General features: G+C 48.8%; 2 protein-coding genes across 2 annotated transcripts; one reads left to right on the top strand and one right to left on the bottom strand.

Annotated features, from left to right (window-relative positions):
* Positions 1-218: 218 nt before the first annotated feature.
* Positions 219-1160, top strand: LOC308220762 (olfactory receptor 2G3-like; the record flags this gene model as incomplete). Its single annotated transcript, XM_080617153.1, has 1 exon — positions 219-1160. The coding sequence occupies one exon, from the start codon at positions 219-221 to the stop codon at positions 1158-1160; it is 942 nt and encodes a 313-aa protein (XP_080473279.1).
* A 6124-nt stretch (positions 1161-7284) lies between these two features.
* LOC308221353 (uncharacterized protein) lies at positions 7285-21105 on the bottom strand (the record flags this gene model as incomplete). The annotated part of the gene is made up of 3 exons (XM_080618336.1): positions 7285-7311; positions 8432-9357; positions 20178-21105. 3 exons carry the CDS (start codon positions 21103-21105, stop codon positions 7285-7287), a joined length of 1881 nt encoding a protein of 626 aa, XP_080474462.1.
* Between the last annotated feature and the right edge of the window lie 807 nt (positions 21106-21912).

Here is a 21912-nt window from a genome sequence, read left to right on the forward strand (position 1 = left end):
GTGTCTTTTCTGTGCTTCAGGTCCTGTCTACATGGTACCTATGGAGAAAGAAAACAACGTGACAGAGCTCATCCTCCATGGACTGACACAAGAGAGTGGCAAAAGTTTGCTTCTTGTTATTCTTAACCTTTTACGTCACTATCATTCTTGGAAACCTGCTTATTATCATTACTATATATGATATTTCTTATCTTGACAGTTAAACCACTAGAATAATAATGGCCAAGGAAAACCAAAGCATAGTGACAGAGTTCATCTTACAAGGCCTCTCCTCCCAGCCGAGGACACAGGCTGTTCTTTTCCTAGTGTTTCTGTTATTTTATCTGCTCACAATTGTTGGTAACATCATGGTCATTGCAGTGATCAGAGCTGATTACCAGCTGCAGTCACCCATGTACTTTTTCCTTGCCAACCTGTCCTTCTTAGACATCTGCTACGTCTCCAGCAACATCCCCCAGATGTTGGTGAACCTCTTGACCAAGAAGGGGACCATCTCCTTCTCTAGATGTGCTGCTCAGATGTATTTCTCTCTGGCTTTTGGCATGACAGAGTGTTTCCTGCTCGGGGTCATGGCTTACGATCGATATATGGCAATATGTCACCCCTTGCTCTACACCACTGTCATGAACAGGAAGGCTTGCATTCACATGGTCATGGCTTCCTGGGCCAGCAGCCTGCTGAGCTCCACGGTAGTCAACAGCCTCACTTTGCATCTACCCTTCTGTGGACCTCACACCTTGAACCATTACTTCTGTGAAGTGCCAGCAGTGCTGGCCTTGGCCTGTGCTGACACTGCCCTCCTGGAGTTGGTCATCTTCATCTTCAGCATCCTCATTGCCTGCATCCCCTTTCTTCTGATCATCATCTCCTACGCCTACATCCTTTCCACCATCTTGAAGATGCAGTCTGTGCATGTGAAATCTAAGGCCTTTTCCACCTGTGGATGCCACCTGATAGTGGTAACCATATTCTATGGGACAGCCATCTGCATGTACATGAATCCCAAGTCAAGGTCTCCACAGGACAGGGGCAAAGTGATTGCAGTGTTTTACACCATTGTAACCCCAACGCTGAACCCCCTCATCTACAGCCTCAGGATCAAGGACATGAAGCGTGCCCTGAGAAGGGCAATGAATAGACCCAAATGCCTCTTTATTTAAAGGCGTTTCAGGGATTGGTGGTATTGCATTGAGCTCTATGGGTTGAAACAATGCTCAAATGTGATTATTTCTCTACCTGCTATTGTCCTAGACTGAGATGAAGTAATAAATGTGCTAAATCCAACACCACCTAAACAAAAAGACCGCACATACAAATAACTTTCTAAACAACATTTGGGATTTGGCCTTAAAGCCAGAGACTAAATCAAGACACTGTGACTTCAGCCTGCCTCACTGGCAGTTCATTTAAAATAGAAGTGGGAAATGCCAATAGTATCATGACAAGAAAGAAGAAATAAAAAGAGTTAGAGAACTGTGAGAAAAATTAAGAGCTTTCTATAAAGTTGAAAATGTATTTTCCTTCTGAAGGGCTTTCTAATTGTCTTTGGAGCATACAAACATTTAAGCTGTGTTGCAAACATGAGCTGCTACTGTGATTTCTCTGCAGACCTGGAGATCTCTCAGGGTCTGTTTTGTTGGTTAGCGAACAAAATTGCCATCTTCTCCAATAAAGGGTGCAGTTGTCTACAACTGATACTGATCCCATCGTGCTGTGAGCGTTTTCTTAACCATGCTACATAGAGTCATAGAATGGCTTGGATTGGAAAGGACCTTAAGATGATCCAGTTCCAAGCCCTTGCCACGGGCAGGGACACCTCACACTAGACCATGTCACCCAAAAGCAGTTGAGTTTGGCACAACTCCTCCACACCCTGAAGTTGGTGGCTGGAGAGTTTATGGGTTGGCAGAGTTCTTTCCAGTCCTCCTCCTGGTCAGTACAGAAGTGACCCCTGGAGTTTGAAGGAAAGAGCAGCCACCCCTGGCCAACAACAGCTGATTGGCAGAAGTCACTTGGCACCTTACAGCGAGTTCTTTGGACATCACAAGGGGTCCATCAACAGCCACAGCCATGGCAGGTGATGAGCTATATTCAGGGTTTATCAGTCAGAAGCAAAAGGTGATGTTGACTGAAGACAAAATACAATGCACATACGTTTGCCCATCTAGAAATGAAACTATCTACAGCTCAGGTCCAAGGTGCATCCAGGAGGCAGAGGCAGCCAGGCACATCCCTACAGTGAGGGGTCCTAGTCCATGGCAGAGGATGAGTGTGCATGTGGTGAGGGAAGAAAACACTGGGTGGGGCTGATCAGGACCTATTGTTGCCATCAGGGTCCTGACCTACATGAACTACTGATTTTGGGGATGCTAACTGTGCTGGTGTTTCTCAGTTCCTTTCTGCTGCCTGAGGGGCTGAAGTCTGTGAGGTGATCTCCTCCACAGACAGGGCTATCTGTAAAAGCATAAAAGGTTCATAGAATCATAGACCATAGAATCAACCAGCTTGGAAAAGTGCGTTAAAATCATCAAGTTCTACGGTTCCTCCAGCACCGTCAGGAGCACCACTAACCCATGGCACTGAGGGCCTCGTCTACACGGTTTGGGATCACTTGCAGGGCAGGTGCCTGCAGCCCTGCCCTGGGCAGCCTGTGCCAATGCCTGAGCACCCTCTGGGGCAGGAATTGTTCCTCAGCTCCATCTAAACCTGCCCTGGTGCAGCTTGAGGCCGGTTCCTCTTGTCCCATCCCTTGTTCCTTGGGAGCAGAGCCCAGCCCCTCCTGGCTCCATCCTCCTCTCAGGCAGTTGTAGGGAGCGATCAGGTCCCCCCTGAGCCTTCTCTTCTCCGAGGGCTGGAGCAGCTCTGCTCTGGAGCCAGGCTGAGAGAGCTGGGCTGGGTCAGCCTGGACAAGAGAAGGCTCCTGAAGGGGAGACCTGAGAGCAGCTCCAGTGCCTAAAGGGGCTGCAGGAAACCTGGAGAGGGGCTTGGGACAAGGGCCTGTAGGGCCAGGCCAAGGGGAACGGCTTGAACCTGCCCGAGGGGAGACTGAGATGAGCTCTTAGGCAGAAGCTCTTCCCTGGGAGGGTGCTGAGGCGCTGGCCCAGGGTGCCCAGAGAAGCTGTGGCTGCCCCATCCCTGGCAGTGTTCAAGGCCAGGTTGGACACAGGGGCTTGGAGCAAGCTGCTCCAGTGGAAGGGGTCCCTGCCTGTGGCAGGGGTTGGAACTGGATGAGCTTGAAGGTCCCTTCAACCCAAACCAGTCTGGGATTCTACCAACTGATTACAGGAAATTGAACAGTAATACCCCACCACTGACAACTGCCATCCTGAGCACAACCTCCATTGTGACAGCACTACAGGCTGCCACGCACCCCTGGATGGCTATGCTATATGGTAAGGATATGGGTATTTAGGGTTCTGCTAAGAGAAGAGGACAAACTCGAGGTGTGTCAGGGGAGTCACACACGAGGAGACACTGAGCACAAGGATGGCCGTCCTCTTTGACCCATGATTCCCTTCCAGTTTCAAGACCCGTATCTGCACAAGGATATTTAGGGCTCGTGAAGCAGCAGCAGCAGGATGCCCACAGTGCTGGGGTCCTGCTCTGGGTGGCTGCACTGGTGGCCTGGTACCCACAGCGGGGCTGAGCGCTGCAATAATGCGGTCTGTGACATCACTTGGCTGTTCTCAGCAGCAGGCTCTGACTTGACAGCAACACGTGCCACTGTTCCACAGCTCCCAATGTGGTCGTCACGGGCAGTGCCCATGAGCAACGGCAGCTTTCTTCTGGGCCTCAGCATCCTGATCCTGGCCGCTGGGGCCATCCTGCTTGCCATCAGCCGTCGGCATTGGGGTCGCTTGTGGCCATGGGGCCCACTTGGTTCCAGCACTGGTGGTGGTTGTCCCCAGGCAGGTAACTGTGGCACACTGCTATGCCCTCAGGGTGATGGCCAGGGCAAGCAAGACCGGAGATGGAGGTGGCGATTTGGGACAGCAGAGCCATGTAAGTCCCCAGCAGGTTCCCGCAGAGGAGCCCAGCCCCATGTGGAGCAGGCTGGGTGTACGGTCCCAGGCTGGTTCCACCCCCGACACTCAGGAACCCCTCCCTGGCTTGCAGGTAACGCTGTGTCCCCCCTGTGCGGGCCCTGGCGCTGCAGTCCCGGCTGCACCGACTGCATCAAGGCTGCGCGGGAGCTGCAGGAGCTGGTGCTGTCAGCGTGGGCTGGGAGAGGAGCTGCAGCCGCTCTGGATGCTGGCACGTGGCAGGCGCTATGGCAGGACCTGGAGGAGCTGGTGGAGCAGGACCAGCTGAGCTGCTGCAGCTGCCCCAGTTACCCCAAGAGCATCAGTCCCCCCGAGAGCCTGACAGCCACGCTGCTGACTCAGGATGGAGGAGCCCCGATGGAGGTGAGGTCTGTTTGCTCCCTCGAACACTCGTGTGCTGGCAGAGTCTCTTCAGCCCTGAAGATGCACGTGGCTGGGAAAGGCCTGGAGATACGGCTGGGGGCCCTGCCCGTGCCGGTGCAGCAGTCCCAGGAGCAAGCAGCACAGCAGCAGGGCTGCCTCCGTGTCCTGCCGAAGCTCATCCTGCCGGCACAGAGCCAGCCCTTGCTGCGGCGCGAGCTGTGCCCCTCGATGCAGGCCAAGGCGAACGCTATTGTGGACACCATCAAAGAGAAGGAAGAGCGGAGGCTATGGGGGAACCCAAACCCCACCGAGGAGTCCCTGGCGCTGCTGATGCTGTGCCCTCCACCGCTGCTTGGTCCCCTGGACGCAAAGCTGCCAAAAGAGAGCAGAGTTGGGGAGCCCAGGGCCCCAGGCAATGCCAGGGAAGTGGGACAGCACAAAGCAGGACAGCAGGAGCCACAGAGCCCACGTGGCTCTGAGGAGAAACCAGCCATCCCAGCACCAGAGGACGATACACTGAGGAAGAGCCTCCTTCACCTGGGTAGGGGTTTGTCACCATGGGACGAGGAGTGCCTGTCGCCTTTTGGTTTAGCCACGGCCCCCTCTGCCCTTCCCAGCCTGGATAATGGAGCAGCAGGACCAGAAGCAGGACCAGCTTCCATGCTCCTGAAGAAAGATGCTGCCTGTCAGACCAAGGATCCCACACAAGGCAGGGGCCATGCCCACAATGAGGACAGGAGCTGGTCCTGTGCCACAGCGCCTATCAGCAACGCAAGGCTGGTGCTGAACCAGAAGGTCCACAGCAAACTCTGGACCCACACAGCCAGGAAATGCCTGGAGATAAAACTCCAAATACTCCCCATGGCAGTGCAGAGGTCCATGGGCATTTTGCAATGCTCACTGCCCAGACTGAGGCAGGCTGGGGCTGGGCACCTGCGGCCACGCAAGGGCTCTGCGCTTGTGGCAAAAGCAAAGCAGCTCGTGCAGAAGGAATGGGTCATGCAGCAGCAGGTTCAGGCATCCCTCACCTGCACTGGGGTCCCCATGACACCGTGCTCCTGCCTGGATTGTGTCTCCTCCGACAGCCCCGTTCCAGGGGAGGAGAGCAGCCAGGCATCCTTGGAGGCCAGGACCCTGTCCAGCACATCCTGCAGCTGTGAGAATGAGATGGGCACAGACACCAAGGATGTGCCAAGGACACCCTGTGGGATGGTGAAGGACTCGGCAGGGCCAGCGCCCACCCTTGTGTCCCCAAACCTTGTCCCAGCGTTCCCTGCTATGGACACCAAGCCAGAGAAGGCACAGGGAGCACGCGTGTGGTCAACCCATGAAGGCTTCGTGGCAGGAGCTGCAGGAGCCCCACAGAGCCACTGTGGCTGCTGCAAGGAACAAGCTAGACCTGCTGATGGCAGCTTCCCAAGTGGGACAGCCCCTCTGGAGAGCACCACGAGCAGCAGCAGCAGCAGGGAAGGGAGCGCAGCAGCCAAGCCCCGGGGGAGTGAACCAAGCCAGGACTGGCAGAAGTGGTGGTCATGGAGGAGGCAGAGCCCTGGCAGCTCCGAGAGCTCCCTAGGCTGTGGGACAAGGTCCCAGGGCACCTCCAGGAGCACAGACAAGCAAAGCAGATGGACTCCTGATGGCCTCTCACAGGGAAGCCCACCCGAGATGGCTCCAACCTCAAAGCCCTGCTGCCCAGAGGGGATCCCCAGCCAGCACAGCCCATCCTCGCAGCGGCACTGCGGTCCCCCTGTCACCAGGCACGTGTGCTCGTGCCAACCATGCCCAGCCCAGGATGCTCAGGACACTGCAGCAGCATCGACCAGCAATACCCTGCGTGCGGTGCTGGAGAAGATTCGGCAGCGGCAAAGGATGTCCTCATCCCCGGAGAGCTCTCCCTCTGAATGCAGCTGCCACGGTGCGGAGAGGCAGGGCCAGGCTTCCCAGGGCTCCTGCTCTCCGTGAGCCCTCTGTTCTTGTAAATAAACGTGTTGATGGTGAACTAAACCCTGCTGGAGGGGCAGGATGTCTTGGGGATGGGAAAGGGAAGGTGGGCTCAGTTGCACAGGGGAAGCTGTGCTGCCCCAGCAGGAGGACCTGGCCAAGAGGAGAAGCCTGGGCAAGGTGGTTGCTGCCATAGGCAGGTACGCCTCACACTAGATCATGTCACCCGATAATAAGGCAATAGCTATCATCTATCAGTAGAGAATTTCTGATCTTTTCATTCCATTGGTGACTGATGACTTCTGGTCCTCTCATCTACTCTGTCTGTATGTTTTATGGAGCAGGAACTATGGACCAGGGAGGATACTTTGGGTGACGCTGTGTGCTATTGAAACTTGTGCTTAGAAAACCAAACCCCAACTCTACCGTAAGTTATGGCATTGAACTCTGTGGGAAGCTCCATCGTGTTACAGCTACATGGGTAGCCCCGACTTGTTAATGCTTGTCTTTGGAGCTGGTCTCAGATGGAGTTACATGCATTTTCTGAAGCTGCTGAGATACGCTTTAAAACCAAAAGAAAACCCCAGAAAATCCTGAATGTATTACCCAAGAGAAAAGCTCTTTGGTCATTACAGCTGACTTTTGAATCCGTTGGAAACATGACCAGCAGCTGAGAATGGATGAAGCTTAAGTGATTTCCATTGTTTTAATATTAAGAATGTGCATTTGCTACGACTAAGATTCAAGTTCCTGCAGTGAAACCATTAGCTTATCTTTTACACCAAGGCAGCAACCACAAAAAAGGCCACTGAGACAGACATCCTTGATGTGTGGTTTTAGTAAGTAGTGTGCAAGCAACAAAGTCACAGCACAACAGCTGGAATGACACACCACAGCACTTGAACACAGCCCAAGGCCCATCTCAAGCTGTACGAGTTTATCGTCCCAGCATAGAGCCTCGTAGCTAAGAGATACACAGATTTGTAGCCGCAACACAGAGACTGCAGAGCACCTCACCTCTCTGCACATCCATTTCCCCCTTTGTCAGCCATGCCTTCACTTTTTGCCTGGTGTGAAGCACTGGTTTTACTTACGGACTCACACAGACCTAAAGCACACTCTCTAAACCTTCCTTCAGTCTGCCAACACTGGGAAAAGCCAGAGCAATGGTCACAAAGCCCATGAATACAAAGCCTCCCTTTTCCCTCACTGGCCATAAAAGGAGTCTTAAAGCTGCCTAATATATGGACACATGAGCACAACTGACATCTCTAGTTCAGGCATTAAAGCAGGATGCCCAGGGCAGTGGTGGAGTCACCATCTCTGGAAGCGCTCACAAACCATGCAGATGAGGCCCTTAGTGACATGGGTTAGTGGTGCACTTGGCAGTGTTGGGGAACAGTTGGATTTGATGATCTTAAAGGTCTTTTCCTGCCTAGTTGATTCTATGATTGTGGGAGTTGATTCACAGCCTGGCAGACTGATTTTGAGATACATGGTGCAAACTATGGCCAGACTGTGCTCAGTGTTGCAGTTGGATTCTTGGCATGCTGGTTGAAAACACATCCAGACAGATGACATTAAATGATGGCAAAGGAGCTTTCCTTCCATTCAGCCTCCCACAAAGGATGTGCTCCTGTTTTCTGCAGGAACAATGTGGTCCGTAAGAGGTACCAGTCCTCTAGGCTGCTTTAGTACAGAAGAATGTATGTATAGGTGTGCCTACAGGACCAATTCCCACCATTCACACTGAGATATGCATCCATCACCTGTGTTTGAGGCTGAGGCTCTCATCTAAGCTTCCTCTGTGTTCAGTGGAGAATAACATTACCAGCAGAAGTCATCTCCTCCTGTGAGAGTGATCAAAAACTGTGCCATCCAATTGGTCTCCTGGAGGTGCACACCTCTTCCCTTTTAACTCCAAAGGGAACCCAGAGAAAGAGCTTTGATTCCAGCACCTATCTTTTAGTTGGCTAAAGCTAGAGAAGACCAGTCACAAACTGCAGTTCCTATCCAGCTGGTGGAGCTCCAGAGGGTGTCAGAGACCAAGAGTGATGTTCTTGTCCTGTCAAAGTAGTTCTTACCTGGGTGATCACCCTTCTCAGGGCACATTTAATGTCTTTGTTCCTCAGACCGTAGATTATGGGGTTTAGCAGTGGAGTGAGGATTCCGTAGAGCATGGAAACTATCCTGTCCTGATTAGGCAAGTAGGTGGAGGAAGGCCGTGCATATGTGAAAATGGTGGTCCCATAGAAGAGGCATACTGCTGTCAAGTGAGACCCACAGGTGGAGAAGGCTTTGTGCCTGCTCTCAGGAGAGTTCATGCACAGGATAGCCCACAGGATGTAGATATATGAGACCAGAGTGACCGCAAAGGCGCTGCCCCCAATGGCTCCAGCAACTGTGAGAACTACCAGTTCCCTACTGTAAGTAGATGAGCAGGAGAGGGCCAGCATGGGAGGGATATCACAGTAATATTGGTCAACTTCATTAGAATCACAAAAAGAGAGTGTAAAAATCAAAGATGTGTGCAACAGGGAGTTTAACAGCCCTGCTACCCAGGTGCCAGTGGCTAGGTGAGCACACAGCTTCATACTCATGACATTCATGTACTGCAGTGGATAGCATATTGCCACGTACCGGTCATATGCCATCACAGCCAAGAGGAAAATCTCTGTGCCTACAACATCAATGAGGAAAAACAGCTGGAACATGCATCCATGGAATGAAATCACCTTGTTCTCAAGCAACAAGGCCTCCAGCATCTTCAGCACAGTGATAGTGGGACATAAGATATCCAGTAAGGATAAGTTGCCAAGGAAGAAGTGCATGGGGTTGTGCAGATGAGTGTTTGTGCTAATAGCAACAAGGATTGAGATGTTGCCTGCCACAGTGGCCAAATAAGTGATCAAAAACAGCACAAAGAGAGGAAAACGGACTTCTGGAGCATCAGAGAGGCCTACAAGAACAAATTCAGTTCCTGTTGATACGTTGCCCCTTTGCATCTTATCTTTCATTGTGGGAATGATTGCAGAGGTTTACCTGGAAAAGAGAAGTTATAACTTAGTTAAAATTGCATCTCCCTTCTAAAGAGTGCAATATCTTATGGTTTGTTTTGCAGCTCAAAACCATTTGCAAGTTTGTATTGCCACACAAAACCTAAAGTTCACTCACACAACCTAAAGGCAAAAATACAGGTATTAAGCTTAACAGGGATTAATCTAAAAGGTTTAATTCTTGCAAGCTAAAGTGCTGACAGTTGAAGACAAAGACACCTCCTCTGTAGTGGCTACCTTGGCTGGACACAGCAAGCAACCCAACTGGGCTTTGAAGTCAGCAGTACTCTGAGCCAGGGGAATAGAGACAGATCCAATGGATCTGTAGCTGCCAGAGGGGAGATTGAGACAAGCTCTTAGGCAGAAGCTCTTCCCCGTGAGGGTGCTGAGGCGCTGGCACAGGGTGCCCAGAGAAGCTGTGGCTGCCCCATCCCTGGCAGTGTTCAAGGCCAGGTTGGACACAGGGGCCTGGAGCAAGCTGCTCCAGTGGAAGGGGTCCCTGCCCGTGGCAGGAGTTGGAACTGGAGGAGCTTTAAGCTCCCTTCCAACACAAACCATCCTGTGATTCTATCTCTAGAAATCCTTTCAGCATAAATAATTTAGTGATAATATCATTAAAAGGTCTAGATTACTAGCTGAAGCTAAAGACCTAATTTTAAGCAACTAATACTATAAGAGAAGAATTAAATCCCTGATGATCAACAGACAGGTAGTATATCCCATATTTTTTTCAGCCTTATCCAGTGGGATATAAAGATACATAATTTAGCATCCACTTAAAGACCTCCCTCCTTTCTTTATTTTACCATATAGAATTCCATAATATTATTAGTACTTCTAGGAATAGCTGGACTGCCCATCCCCTTTTCCCAGATTAAAGTAGTCTAGGATTGGCATTGAAGATCTGTCTACCCCCCACTGCTACACTGAACATAACTCAGTACTCACAGTAATGCTTTACCTAGTAGCCCTATAGAGAGATAGGGCAAAGTCTGGCACAAGCACCTCCTTGTTTGCAGATTAGAGCATGATTATGAGATGGTGTGAATATCTTAACACATTCTTACGTGTGAGAAATATAAATAACAAGTGAAATAGGTGACTGATATCCCATCTGAGACAGGCTCATCTATTGACTCATGTTCTCACAGCAGCTTGCTTCCATCTCAAAAGGGACCAAAAGCAGAGTTTAAACTACTGTAAGATTCATTTTAGCAGAAATAAAAGGCACACAGTGCTTTAAATCATAACATCGCTCATTCTTAAAATTGGAAACTTGTCCAAGTGAAATACAACAGAAACCTAACACAGAAATACTCACTGCTAGAAAGGATTAGGTACTGATGCTACACAGCCATCCGTATCTCCAGGAAACATGACTATCCTTTTTGCTCTTTCAACGCGTGCCTAGAATATCTACATATGGCAGAAAAATGATTTCACTGTAGTCTCTGGAAGAGCGATCTCTTAAGGAAGCGATGGGCCCAGATTTAGCAGCACAGGAACACGCAGGCAGACATCTGCAGGCACTGGCTAACCCTTGCCTACAACATGAGCACCTCTTTAATGAGCTTTTATATATATGAAGACGTACCTGGGGAGGAGTGTCTCTGAAGCCTTTTTGGATGCTACCTGTGTTGCATATATGAGGCTTTTTCAGAATCAGGAGAGGGCTAAAAATGTGATAAGCTATTTCTTCGCTCTGTACCATTTGATTCCCATGGCTTTCATGTTGCAGGACCTTTTTAAAGGGCTGTAGTTTGATACATGACTCTTCTGCCAGGAAAAAGAGATGGTGTCCTTCTCCCTAGGGGCTGCCAGCCCAGCTCAGCCATTCCAGTTACTGAAGTCTTACATCTTAGACCTCATAGCAGCCTCCCAGTATCTGAAGAGGGGCTATAGGGATGCTGGGGATGGACTACTTATTAAGGGCTGTAGTGACAGGACAAGGGGTAGTGGGTTCAAACAGGGGAAGTTTAGATTGGATCTAAGGAAGAAATTCTTTACTGAGAGGGTGGTGAGGCACTGGAATGGGTTGCCCAGGGAAGTTGTGAATGCTCCGTCCCTGGCAGTGTTCAAGGCCAGGTTGGATGAGGCCTTGGGTGCCATGGTTTAGTGTGAGGTGTCCCTGCCCATGGCAGCGGGGTTGGAACTGGATGATTTTAAGGTCCTTTCCAGCCCTAACTATTCTATGATTTTATGATTCTATGATCTCACAAGAGTCTAGCGTTCTGATTCCTTTGAACTGCAGCCTTAAAGCTACTTTGTCACAAACTGTTTTCAGACTGATATGTCTTGCTCTGGAGCCTGAAGTCTATTGCTTATACATATTGGATCACAATAAACTGGCAACAGCTCCTTTGCAAAGGCACACACCTTAGAGGAGGGCAGTGGTAACGGTGTCTTTGCAGGGTGAATGAAGAGCAGAACCTGAGTGACTGCTGTGGGGCAGTTGTGCTGGTGTTACAAGGGCAGCTAACACACCACCGTGTGCCTGTGTAAGTGCTTTCCATGTTGGTTTTATGGGCAATCTCTACTTCTTCAGGAGAGAAACCTTTTAGTTTTGTATAGCCCCTACAGAAATGACAGAAGACAAGCTACTTGTGAAGTCCATGCACTACTTGAAGCAGATACGTACCCTGGCATAAGAAGGAACATAAGTTACCAGCACTACTTTGAAGAGCTAATAAATTCTCTTCTGGTTCCAGAAAGCATTCGTGCATTAAGCATTCATTTATTTGAGCATCACTTTCCATCTGAGGTACTGCTCATATCCCAGTATTACCTGCCCATAGCTCCTGCACTGTCAACATGAATGATACTGTCCGTCACTCTTAAAGCCTGTTTGTCATGTTTGCAGTGTGCATCTCTTACAAAACAGACTTCTGCATATATGTCAGAAGATAAATTGGAGTTCTCAAAGAGTTATAAAGCAGAGGCTTTTCCTGCTATGGTTGTATAGACGTGTGGCCGGATTAAATCCGTGTGGTCCGGATCTTTATGTACTGTTAGCCCTGGGACCATCAGACTTCTGAAGTTTTGGAACAAAGAATGCAGCTAGTCATTCTGTAATAGACCCAGATGCAAGAGAAAAGATACAGTAAAGAGATCAATCTCATCACAGCTGGGGGAAGAGCTAGGACTGCGCCCTTCCAACTTCTGAAGCTGGTTTCATGCCGCTTCCACTGACAGTTACCCGTCTTTTCCTTGAACAGCCACAAGAGGGCAATACCTCATGCAAAATCTCTACGTGCGGCAAGGCTCCAGCGCACATCGCTGTACCGAGTCAAGAGGTGATGTACGTATACAGCCACGAAAAGGGAGCTCCTATTACTTGCTTTCAGTATTTTTAATCTGAGGCCTTATGTCTAAAGCCCAGTGTTGATAATCATAGAATGGTTTGTGTTTGAAGGGACCTCAAAGCTCATCTACTCCCAACCCCCTGCCACAGGGGACGGGATCATTCAGTCATTTAAAGAATCATTTAGGACCATAAGAATTATTTAAGACTTATGATGTGAACCTCTCCTTGACCGTGTTTGTACTGTAACATGTTACCACACGTTAGAAGTTTGCCTTTTGGTAAGACAGCTACTGCCTGTGCATCTTGCTGGTGGCCAGAAACGAGCAGTTTAGCAGAATGCCAGGCATTAGCTGGGCTAAAGCTGAATTATCCCAGCCCCAAGCACAAATGGAGGCTGGGCAGAAACTGGATTGAGGGCAGCCCTGAGGGGAAGGACTTGGGGGTGTTGGTCGATGAGAAGCTCCCCATGACCCGGCTTCAGTGTGTGCTGGGCTGCACCTCCAGAGCATGAGCAGCAGCTCAGGGAGGGGATCCTGGCCCTCTGCTGCCAGAGGGGAGACTGAGATGAGCTCTTAGGCAGAAGCTCTTCCCTGGGAGGGTGCTGAGGCGCTGGCACAGGGTGCCCAGAGAAGCTGTGGCTGCCCCATCCCTGGCAGTGCTCAAGGCCAGGTTGGACACAGGGGCTTGGAGCAAGCTGCTCCAGTGGAAGGGGTCCCTGACCATGGCAGGGGTTGGAACTGGATGAGACTAAACGAACTCTCTGAATTCAGAGACATCACAGGAGCTGGTGCTGCCCATCCCTTCTGCCATGCCAGGACCATACACAGCACAACACAACCAAAGCCATTTGATTTTGGCCAGTTACGAGATTATTGAGCCTTGTTGAGTCTTGAGCTTTCCAGCTTGGAATGCTTATCATGAACCCAGAATGCTTATCCTGAACACAGACCAATTACAGGCTTGGCTGCTGATAAAGCTCCTTTTTCTCTAATGTGTTTCTCATTTGTGTTTCAGACATGGGGGTTACTTGATGTAATTCTGGTGTCTTCATGCTTAACAAGGCAATAATCTCACACAGCAGATGGACACGTACTCACTGTCACCTTCCCTGCCAATGTCTTCTCTTCTGAAAGTTAAATTGGGGTTTTAATCAAAACTTTGTCCCCTATTTGCCCTATGGGTTCTGGCAAGAAGCAGCAGCCAGAAGAGGTCTGTAGAGCAGGAACCCTGGGACAGCTCTGGGTTAGCCTTAGCTTGATCAAGAACCATCTCCGAGTTCAGCTCTTATTGTGCTCATTGTCTGTTCAGCTCCACACAATGTGGCACCCCACAAAAGAGATACCTGAAGGATGTTCCTGCCCATGGCAGGGGGCTGGAACTAAGATGAGCTTTAAGGTCTCTTCCAACCTAAACCTATGACTCTATGATTGAAACCAGCCCAATCCAAGCAGTTTTAAAGCTGCCCCTCAACAGTGCAATGCAGATTGATCTGCTTTACCCATAGTCTTTAAATAAAATTGATTAGACCAGGATCTCTTCAGTTTTGGGGGATTTAACAAAAGCATTGCAGAGATCCAGCCACTTTTCAAAGGGCTTGATTTGACCATGGCATCATTTGCTACAGTAAGAGTCTGGGATATTTCATGTTGCAGTCAAGGGTCTAAATAATATCAAGGAATGCCTTGTATCTAATGCTGCAGGAAATGGATATATTTAAGGTTCAAGGCCTTGGAACAACCTGGTCTAGTGGAAGGTGTCCCTGCCTATGGCAGGGGGTTGGAATTCGATCTTAAGGTCCTTTCCAACCCAAACCATCCTATGATTCTATGACATTTTGTCCTTTGAGGCAGTTTTTTTCCACTGTCCTTTAGATTAAGGCAATAATCAGAGCTGAGCATAAACTCACAGAGCTGCTGATTTCCAGGAGGGAAAGAACTTGAGATTTTAATGATGCGCAGAGAAACCAATTTACACACTTACAAACTCACCTGCCAAGTTGCACCCTTGCAATTTGCCAGGCACTAACTTTTCAAACAGCATCTTCTGAGGCCTTATTAAAACCATCCCAAGCTGTTTCCTGGAGAGAAAAATCAATTAGGTTAAATTGCTTGTCTTGAGACACAGGTTCCCCCAAACCATACGGAACTTGAGTTTGGCTTCAAAATCAAAGTGATGATTTCAGATCAATAATTGCAATGATCTGCACTGTGTTTCCTTATAGAGCAAAGAAAATAGCTCACATAGAGCTATGAAGTTCCACGTCCTCTTTCAGAGGAAGAGGCCTTTAGAGAACATGCAGAGCTTAAAGTAGGAAATTAGAGGTTTGTGATTACAAATAAAGAAACAGATGAAATCCAGCACTGATTCTGATGGGGACTTGATCGTCAGACAAATTTAGGTATTTACTAACAGTTATCAGCCTGGTGTCCCTGTTTTGCAGTTTCCCTTCTGTCTCCCAGCACAAATGTTTCTTCTTTGGAAGTGGTAAATGCTCCATCCCTGGCAGTGTTCAAGGCCAGGTTGGACAGAGCCTTGGGCGACATGGTCTAGTGTCAGGCATCCCTGCCCATAGCAGGGGTTTGGAACTGGATGATCTTAAGGTCCTTTCCAACCCAAACTCTTCTATGATTCTTAATGGAACCCAGCATAATGTTGAGAGAAAAATGGTGATTGACAAATCCTGTGTTGAGCAGAAATGTCCATCACTGACACTGTGAAATGGATCCCCTCATATGAGGAAAGCTTTCACAGTACAGTGATTGAGGTGTGACAGTGTAAGTCCCATAGGGATTCCAGGCCACCCAACTTCCACAGACAAGCAGCAAGGTCCTTTCTAGTTTTAAGATCCATGGATTTTGCTCCACAGCCTCATGCCACGGGGTGGGACAGAGACAAGACAGTCTTGAATTTCCTCAGTGGTCTCAGAGATCCAAACTAAAACAAAGACTGAAACACTGTCAAGGAGAAAAGTCACCCAACTTGGACATGAACTGCTCAAAAACCATAGGCTCACATGCTGGTTTGGGTGGGAAGGGACCTTAAAGCTCATGTCCTTAATTCACACAGAGGGATGGCTCTGCTCCTGGATTCACCACCACTGACTGCAACTCTGATTCCTCTCCAAAGCCCAACTTAGCCACTTCAGTCTCACAGCACCAACGACCTCTGCTCTTCCAGTCTGCCCTCATCCCCACACAGACAGGGATATATCTTTCCTACAAGCCATTCCTGGTAGATAACTCCATTCCCAATTACTCTCAGTTGATAAATTTTGTGACCTTACAGATGAGCTTGGCAGAGAAACACAGAATTATTTATAGATCAGCCACTTAAATGTCACCATTTCCCCCTTTTGCTTTTGCCACGGTTCTTCCTCTTTAAAAGACAACATTCCTGGATTTACTGCTTCTCCTGCAGCATCCAGTGGCAAGCTCAGCACAAAGCAATAGTAGCACTGAGAAATGATTTAGAGTGGCTATGGCAATTTCCTATGTCCTTGGGGAGGCCAGCGAGCACTCTGCAGGCCAGTTTCACCATGAGGATGCAGGTAATAGGAGCTGACACAAAAAGAAGAAGAGCTTAAAATTAATTAAACACAGCTTAAATTAATTAATTATCCCATAAATATCTAAAGCTTGGATTTGTGATTTGGTTCATGAATAGCACTAAATAACAGAAACAGCGCAGATGGCCGGTTACATCCTTTCTGGCTCCCCAAGCAGAGGGACTCTGTCTCCCATCCCTGTCTCCTCTGATCCTACTGCTCAACCTGGCAGCTTCCTTATACTTCCTACAAAAACAGGGCCAGTCAACCCAATTCAACATCTGCTGACCCTAAAGCAACAGTTTTAAGCTAACACAAGCTGCTAAAACCCCACAGAATTCCTGAGAAACTGAATGATAGGAACAATCTGACTTTTAGCTACACAGAGTCATCACAAAGGGGAAAATTGGTCCTTTAGCTGACCAAAGAGCCCCTGCCAGTTGCAGTTGCTGCATGCAAGCAGCTGCAGCAACATTTCTAGGGTACGACGGGCACTCCCCCAAGCTTTGAGATACTTGGCCAAGGGCCTGGACACTGCTCACTTACCCTCTAACCATAAATCTCTGCTAGCAGAAGCTCTGACCTTTTCCTATAGACACAGCCACCTCAAATGGGAACTTACACCAGCAGCTTCTATAAGCCCTGACCTATTGATGCCCCTGACTTATACCTGCTGAACAAAGGAAGCAAAACAAATTAACAACAGCTGAATAACCAGACATGGTGCTCTGAAGAGACTTGCATTGATTTACAACAACTGAAGGCTTTTCCACCTGCTGCCCATAACTGTGCTTACACTGGCTTGAGGATTTGGTTTACAGGCTTCAGAGTCATACACTCTTTATGGCAAAAGTTATTTCTTACCATAAATGTTTTTACCCAGCTGGCATAGTTTGACTTCAATCCATTATAGTTCATCCATTGTTATCCATTATTACAGGGAGAAGTTTCAAAATGCCAGATAAGTTTGGAGAGTTTGTATCTTACAACATTGAAGCATTCGCCTCGGTGAGATAAAACATGGTTCAGGCCTGTTTTCCTGTCTAGTTTTATTTGATTTAAAGTAGAGTGTTATTAAACATGATATGATTGTGTATGATTTCTGAAGCATACATTCTGAAATGCCTAACAAAAACTTTACTGAAATCATACAATGACAGGACGGTTTGTACTGGAAGGGGCCTTAAAGCTCATCCAGTCCCAAACCCTGCCAAGGGCAGGGACCCCTTCCACTGGAGCAGCTTGCTCCAAGCCCCTGTGTCCAACCTGGCCTTGAACACTGCCAGGGATGGGGCAGCCACAGCTTCTCTGGGCACCCTGTGCCAGCGCCTCAGCACCCTCCCAGGGAAGAGCTTCTGCCTAAGAGCTCAGCTCAGTCTCCCCTCGGGCAGGTTCAAGCCATTCCCCTTGTCCTGTCCCTACAGGCCCTTGTCCCAAGCCCCTCTCCAGGTTTCCTGCAGCCCCTTTAGGCACTGGAGCTGCTCTCAGGTCTCCCCTTCAGGAGCCTTCTCTTCTCCAGGCTGCCCCAGCCCAGCTCTCTCAGCCTGGCTCCAGAGCAGAGCTGCTCCAGCCCTCGCAGCATCCCCATGGCCTCCTCTGGATTTGCTCCAACAGCTCCATGTCCCTCTTGTGCTGTTGCCCCAGAGCTGGGGTCTCATTGTTAGCTAAAAGAAGATCAGACAAGCAACATGGGTGAAGCTGGTTACTTCTGAGATCACGTACTTTAGATCTCAGAGAGCCACAGTGTAGAAAGCAAGAACTCACACCTTGCTCTTCAAATTGGGAAACATAACCCTATTACTCTCTCACGTGTCCTGAAATGTTGTCATGCTGCCTTCTCAGGCTGAGATAAGACAGCTGTTTGACACAGAATCATAGAATCATAGAATAGTTTGGGTAGGAAAGGACCTTACGATCATCCAGTTCCAACCCCCCTGCCATGGGCAGGGACACCCCACACTAAACCATGTCACCCAAGCCTTTGTCCAAGCTGGCCTTGAGCACTGACAAGGATGGAGCATTCACAACCTCCCTGGGCAACCCATTCCAGTGCCTCACCACCCTCTCAGTAAAGAATTTCTTCCTTAGATCCAATCTAAACTTCCCCTGTTTCAGTTTGAACCCGTTACCCCTTGTCCTGTCACTACAGTCCCTGATGAATAGTCCAACCCCAGCATCCTTGCAGGCCCCCTTCAGATACTGGAAGCTGCTCTGAGGTCTCCAAGCAGCCTTCTCTTCTCCAGGCTGAACAGCCCCAACTTTCTCAGCCTCTCTTCATACATGGAAAGAAAAAGACCAATTCTTGCTTCTTGTGGGAGGGAATTCAGCAGTTACAGTAGTTAGTACGAAACCTGGGTTCTTCAGGTCTTAGAAATGAGTGGTGAAAGACCTGTTTCCTGTTTCCAGTTTCTCCTTTATGGCAGAAGGCCAAACCTTCTGTTGTAGGTACCCTTCAATTCTGCTAGAACAGTGGATTTCGACACAGCAGAATTGCTTGTTTCCCGAATTGAGAAACAGCCCTGGTGTGCATTTCAGCAGTTCTTGTACGGCCCAAGCAGAAGCTGCTGTGTAACGGCTTGTCAGTCTCCCTGGTAAAGACGGGGTTACTGCCCAGAGTTCCCTATAGATCTTTGATCTCCCAATGTCTATACATACACATAAAAGGTGCATTGTTAACCTAATTCAAGACTTTTTGGAGCTGCTTTTTACTTTTGCATTGCTGGGAGTTAGCAAAATAGGAATAACACTATCCTGGGATTCCTAGAGTGGAATATTCCAGTCCCAAAGTGATGCTTTGCTGAATGCAAGCCTGGTTTTAAATATAAACTGACTTTGTCTCTCTTATTGCAGATAGGTGCCAGAAAATGCCTCGAAGAAGCAGTCCAAAACCCAAGAAGCAGTCTAAAAACTAAGAGGCCTGAAGCAGAGTCTTTTCCCACACAGCTAATGGTTTCAGATCTGAAGTAAAGGAAATTCCTTTCTTTCACCAACAGTGTGGAAAAAGGAGTTACTCAGGCTCCAGAACTCCTTCCTAACCAGACCTTTGTGGTAACAACAGGTAATGTCTTCAGAAGGGATCTGAAATACATTTGAACAGATTGTAATCTCTTGCCATGGCAGAGATAAGGCTTTGGTGATGGGAAGAGTCCATCCATTCCTATGAGAAACAGAGGAACACCATGGAAACAAACATTGGAGAGCAAAGGGGGAAAAAAGACACTGACAAAGCCCGCAGTTGTTCAGATCTTTCTGATTTATAGTTCAGAGAAAAGAATCATCCATGCCTTAAAAATGTCTCCGTGTTTCTTACCAAACAGTAACAACAGTAGTGCAAGCTCCGTTGGGTAATGGTGGTTTACTCTTTTCAAGCCGTGCTCAGAGGCTGCTCAATGTTCCCCACTCGAGTGCATCCAGTGCTCAATGGTTGTCATTTAGACTTTGCTGTATTCCACAGCACAAATCCTTTTCCCTTCGATTTTCATCCCAAAGCATCTGAGCTCTGCCCAGGTGAACATCCAATCCACTCACTGCAATCACAAATCTCAGTGCACAACACTGTTGCTCTGTAGTCAAGAATTGGGTCCTCCTGACTTCTCTTTAAGCTTGCAGAGAAGGATGTTCTAATTGTCATCAGGAGCTGCAATTCTAATTGCAAAGCTGTGTGAATAGTAAAACCCTTTACAAGGTCTCATGTGTTCTCAACAGTGAAGAATCCATTTGTTGATGGACTAAGGGGACCTGAAGCTGACAAAAGAGGTGAGAGCATCACTGAAATCTGCTGCTTTGCAGAAACCAAGGTTGGGTATATTCCTTAGCAGGAACTAAACATGGTTTCAGATACTCCCTACACGTTGGATTCCAACCCTGTTCCCATGCCTCACTCTTCCATTAGCCTGTAGGGAAGGAACTCCAGGTTTGTCACAAACCCAGCTTGTCTCTGCAGCGGTTCCACAATTTCCACATGGATGCCTTCACCTCGTTATTCCTCAGGGTGTAGATGAGGGGATTTAACACTGGGGAGAGGACAGTGTAGATCACACAGATGTGCTTGTCAGAGGGGAAGGTAGAAAAGGGACGGAGGTAGATGAAGATGCAGGGTACAAAGAAGATGGTGACGACCATCACATGTGAGGCACAGGTGGAGAGTGCCTTCCAGTGCCCCTCAGTGAAGCAACCCCTGATGGTGGCCAGGATGAACGTGTAAGATATGACCAGCACCAGGAAGCAAACCAGGGATATTAAACTGCTGTTGGAAGCCATGAGACACTCAATGACATAGATATCAGTGCAGGCAAGCCGAATAACAAGAGGCACATCACAGAAGTAGTTGTCGATGGTGTTAGGGCCGCAGAAGGGGAGCTGGATTGTGAGCAGTGTCTGGACAATGGAGTGGAGGAAGCCCCCTGCCCAGCAGGCAAACACCAGGAGCCAGCACACCCTCCGGTTCATGATGGTTGTGTAGTGCAGGGGCTTGCAGATGGCAGTGTAGCGGTCATAGGCCATCACAGTCAGGAGGAACATCTCTGATGCCCCTACAAAGTGCAGGAAAAAGAGCTGGGCCATGCAGTCTTCAAAGTCAATGGCCTTCCTCTGGGACAGCAGGTCCACCAGCAACCTGGGAGAGGTGACAGAGGTGTAGCAGATATCTAAGACGGACAAATTGCAGAGGAGGAAGTACATGGGTGACAACAGCTTGGGGTCAGTCGTGACGGTCACAAGGATGAGAAGGTTCCCCAGCAGAACCATGGCATAGGCCAGGAAGAAGAAAACGAAGAAGAGGACTTGCAGCTCCCTTGTATCAGAAAGGCCCAGGAGGATGAATTCAGTCACTTGAGAGAAGTTTCCCAGCACCATCACTTCAGCTCGGGCTCCCATAGCGCGGGTTTGGGGATGGACTCATGGGCTGCAAGGAAGAGAAGAGGATGTGCTATGGCTCCAAGGTTCATGGGTGATGAGATCAAGATGCGTTTACTGCTGCTCTGCCTGCTACAGAAAGCACAGTGTCGCATCGTAAGTTATGGTGAGCAGTGTTTGCAAAGAGCACCATCCATCTGCTGCCTTCCCACTCCCTTTTCAGGTTTCTGGCCCCTCCACACTGACCTTCACTCTGACCACATCTTTCTGATCACTATTTGGTGTGATAAAGTGCATGCTTCCATTCTGTCAGGGAGGAATCACATCCTACTCTCACAGGATAAGAGCCACCAATACTGGAGGAATGGCACACTGTCCTTTTACCTGCTGAGAGTGTTGTGATGGAAGCAAATATTTGTCATGGTCAAGTATTGCGTCTATGATGTACAGCTCCACCAGAAGCTGTTCCATGTTCTATTCCTAATTGCATTCCTCTAAGCTGATGAAAGGGCCCTCCAGCCCACTCTGAAGCTAGAAATACACGCACAGAAAACGGGTTTTTCATCAATTCCTCTCTATTGACCTAGCAGCCATTTAGCACCTTGAGTGATCTCTTAAGCCTGCTGTTAACAGAACATCCTTTCCTGAAGAAATTGTGTTTTCTAACAGAGCAGAAGCTGCGAAACTCTGCACAGTTTCTCTACATCTTTGTCTCTCTGAGTAATTCGTATGGCTCTTAAGTGGAGAGATAGACTCACTGTCTTGTGGAGGCTGAGATGTGACCAGCATATCAATGCTCATTTTCAT

This window comes from Psittacula echo (assembly GCF_963264785.1).
Source record: "Psittacula echo genome assembly, chromosome: 5".
NCBI lineage: Eukaryota > Metazoa > Chordata > Aves > Psittaciformes > Psittacidae > Psittacula > Psittacula echo.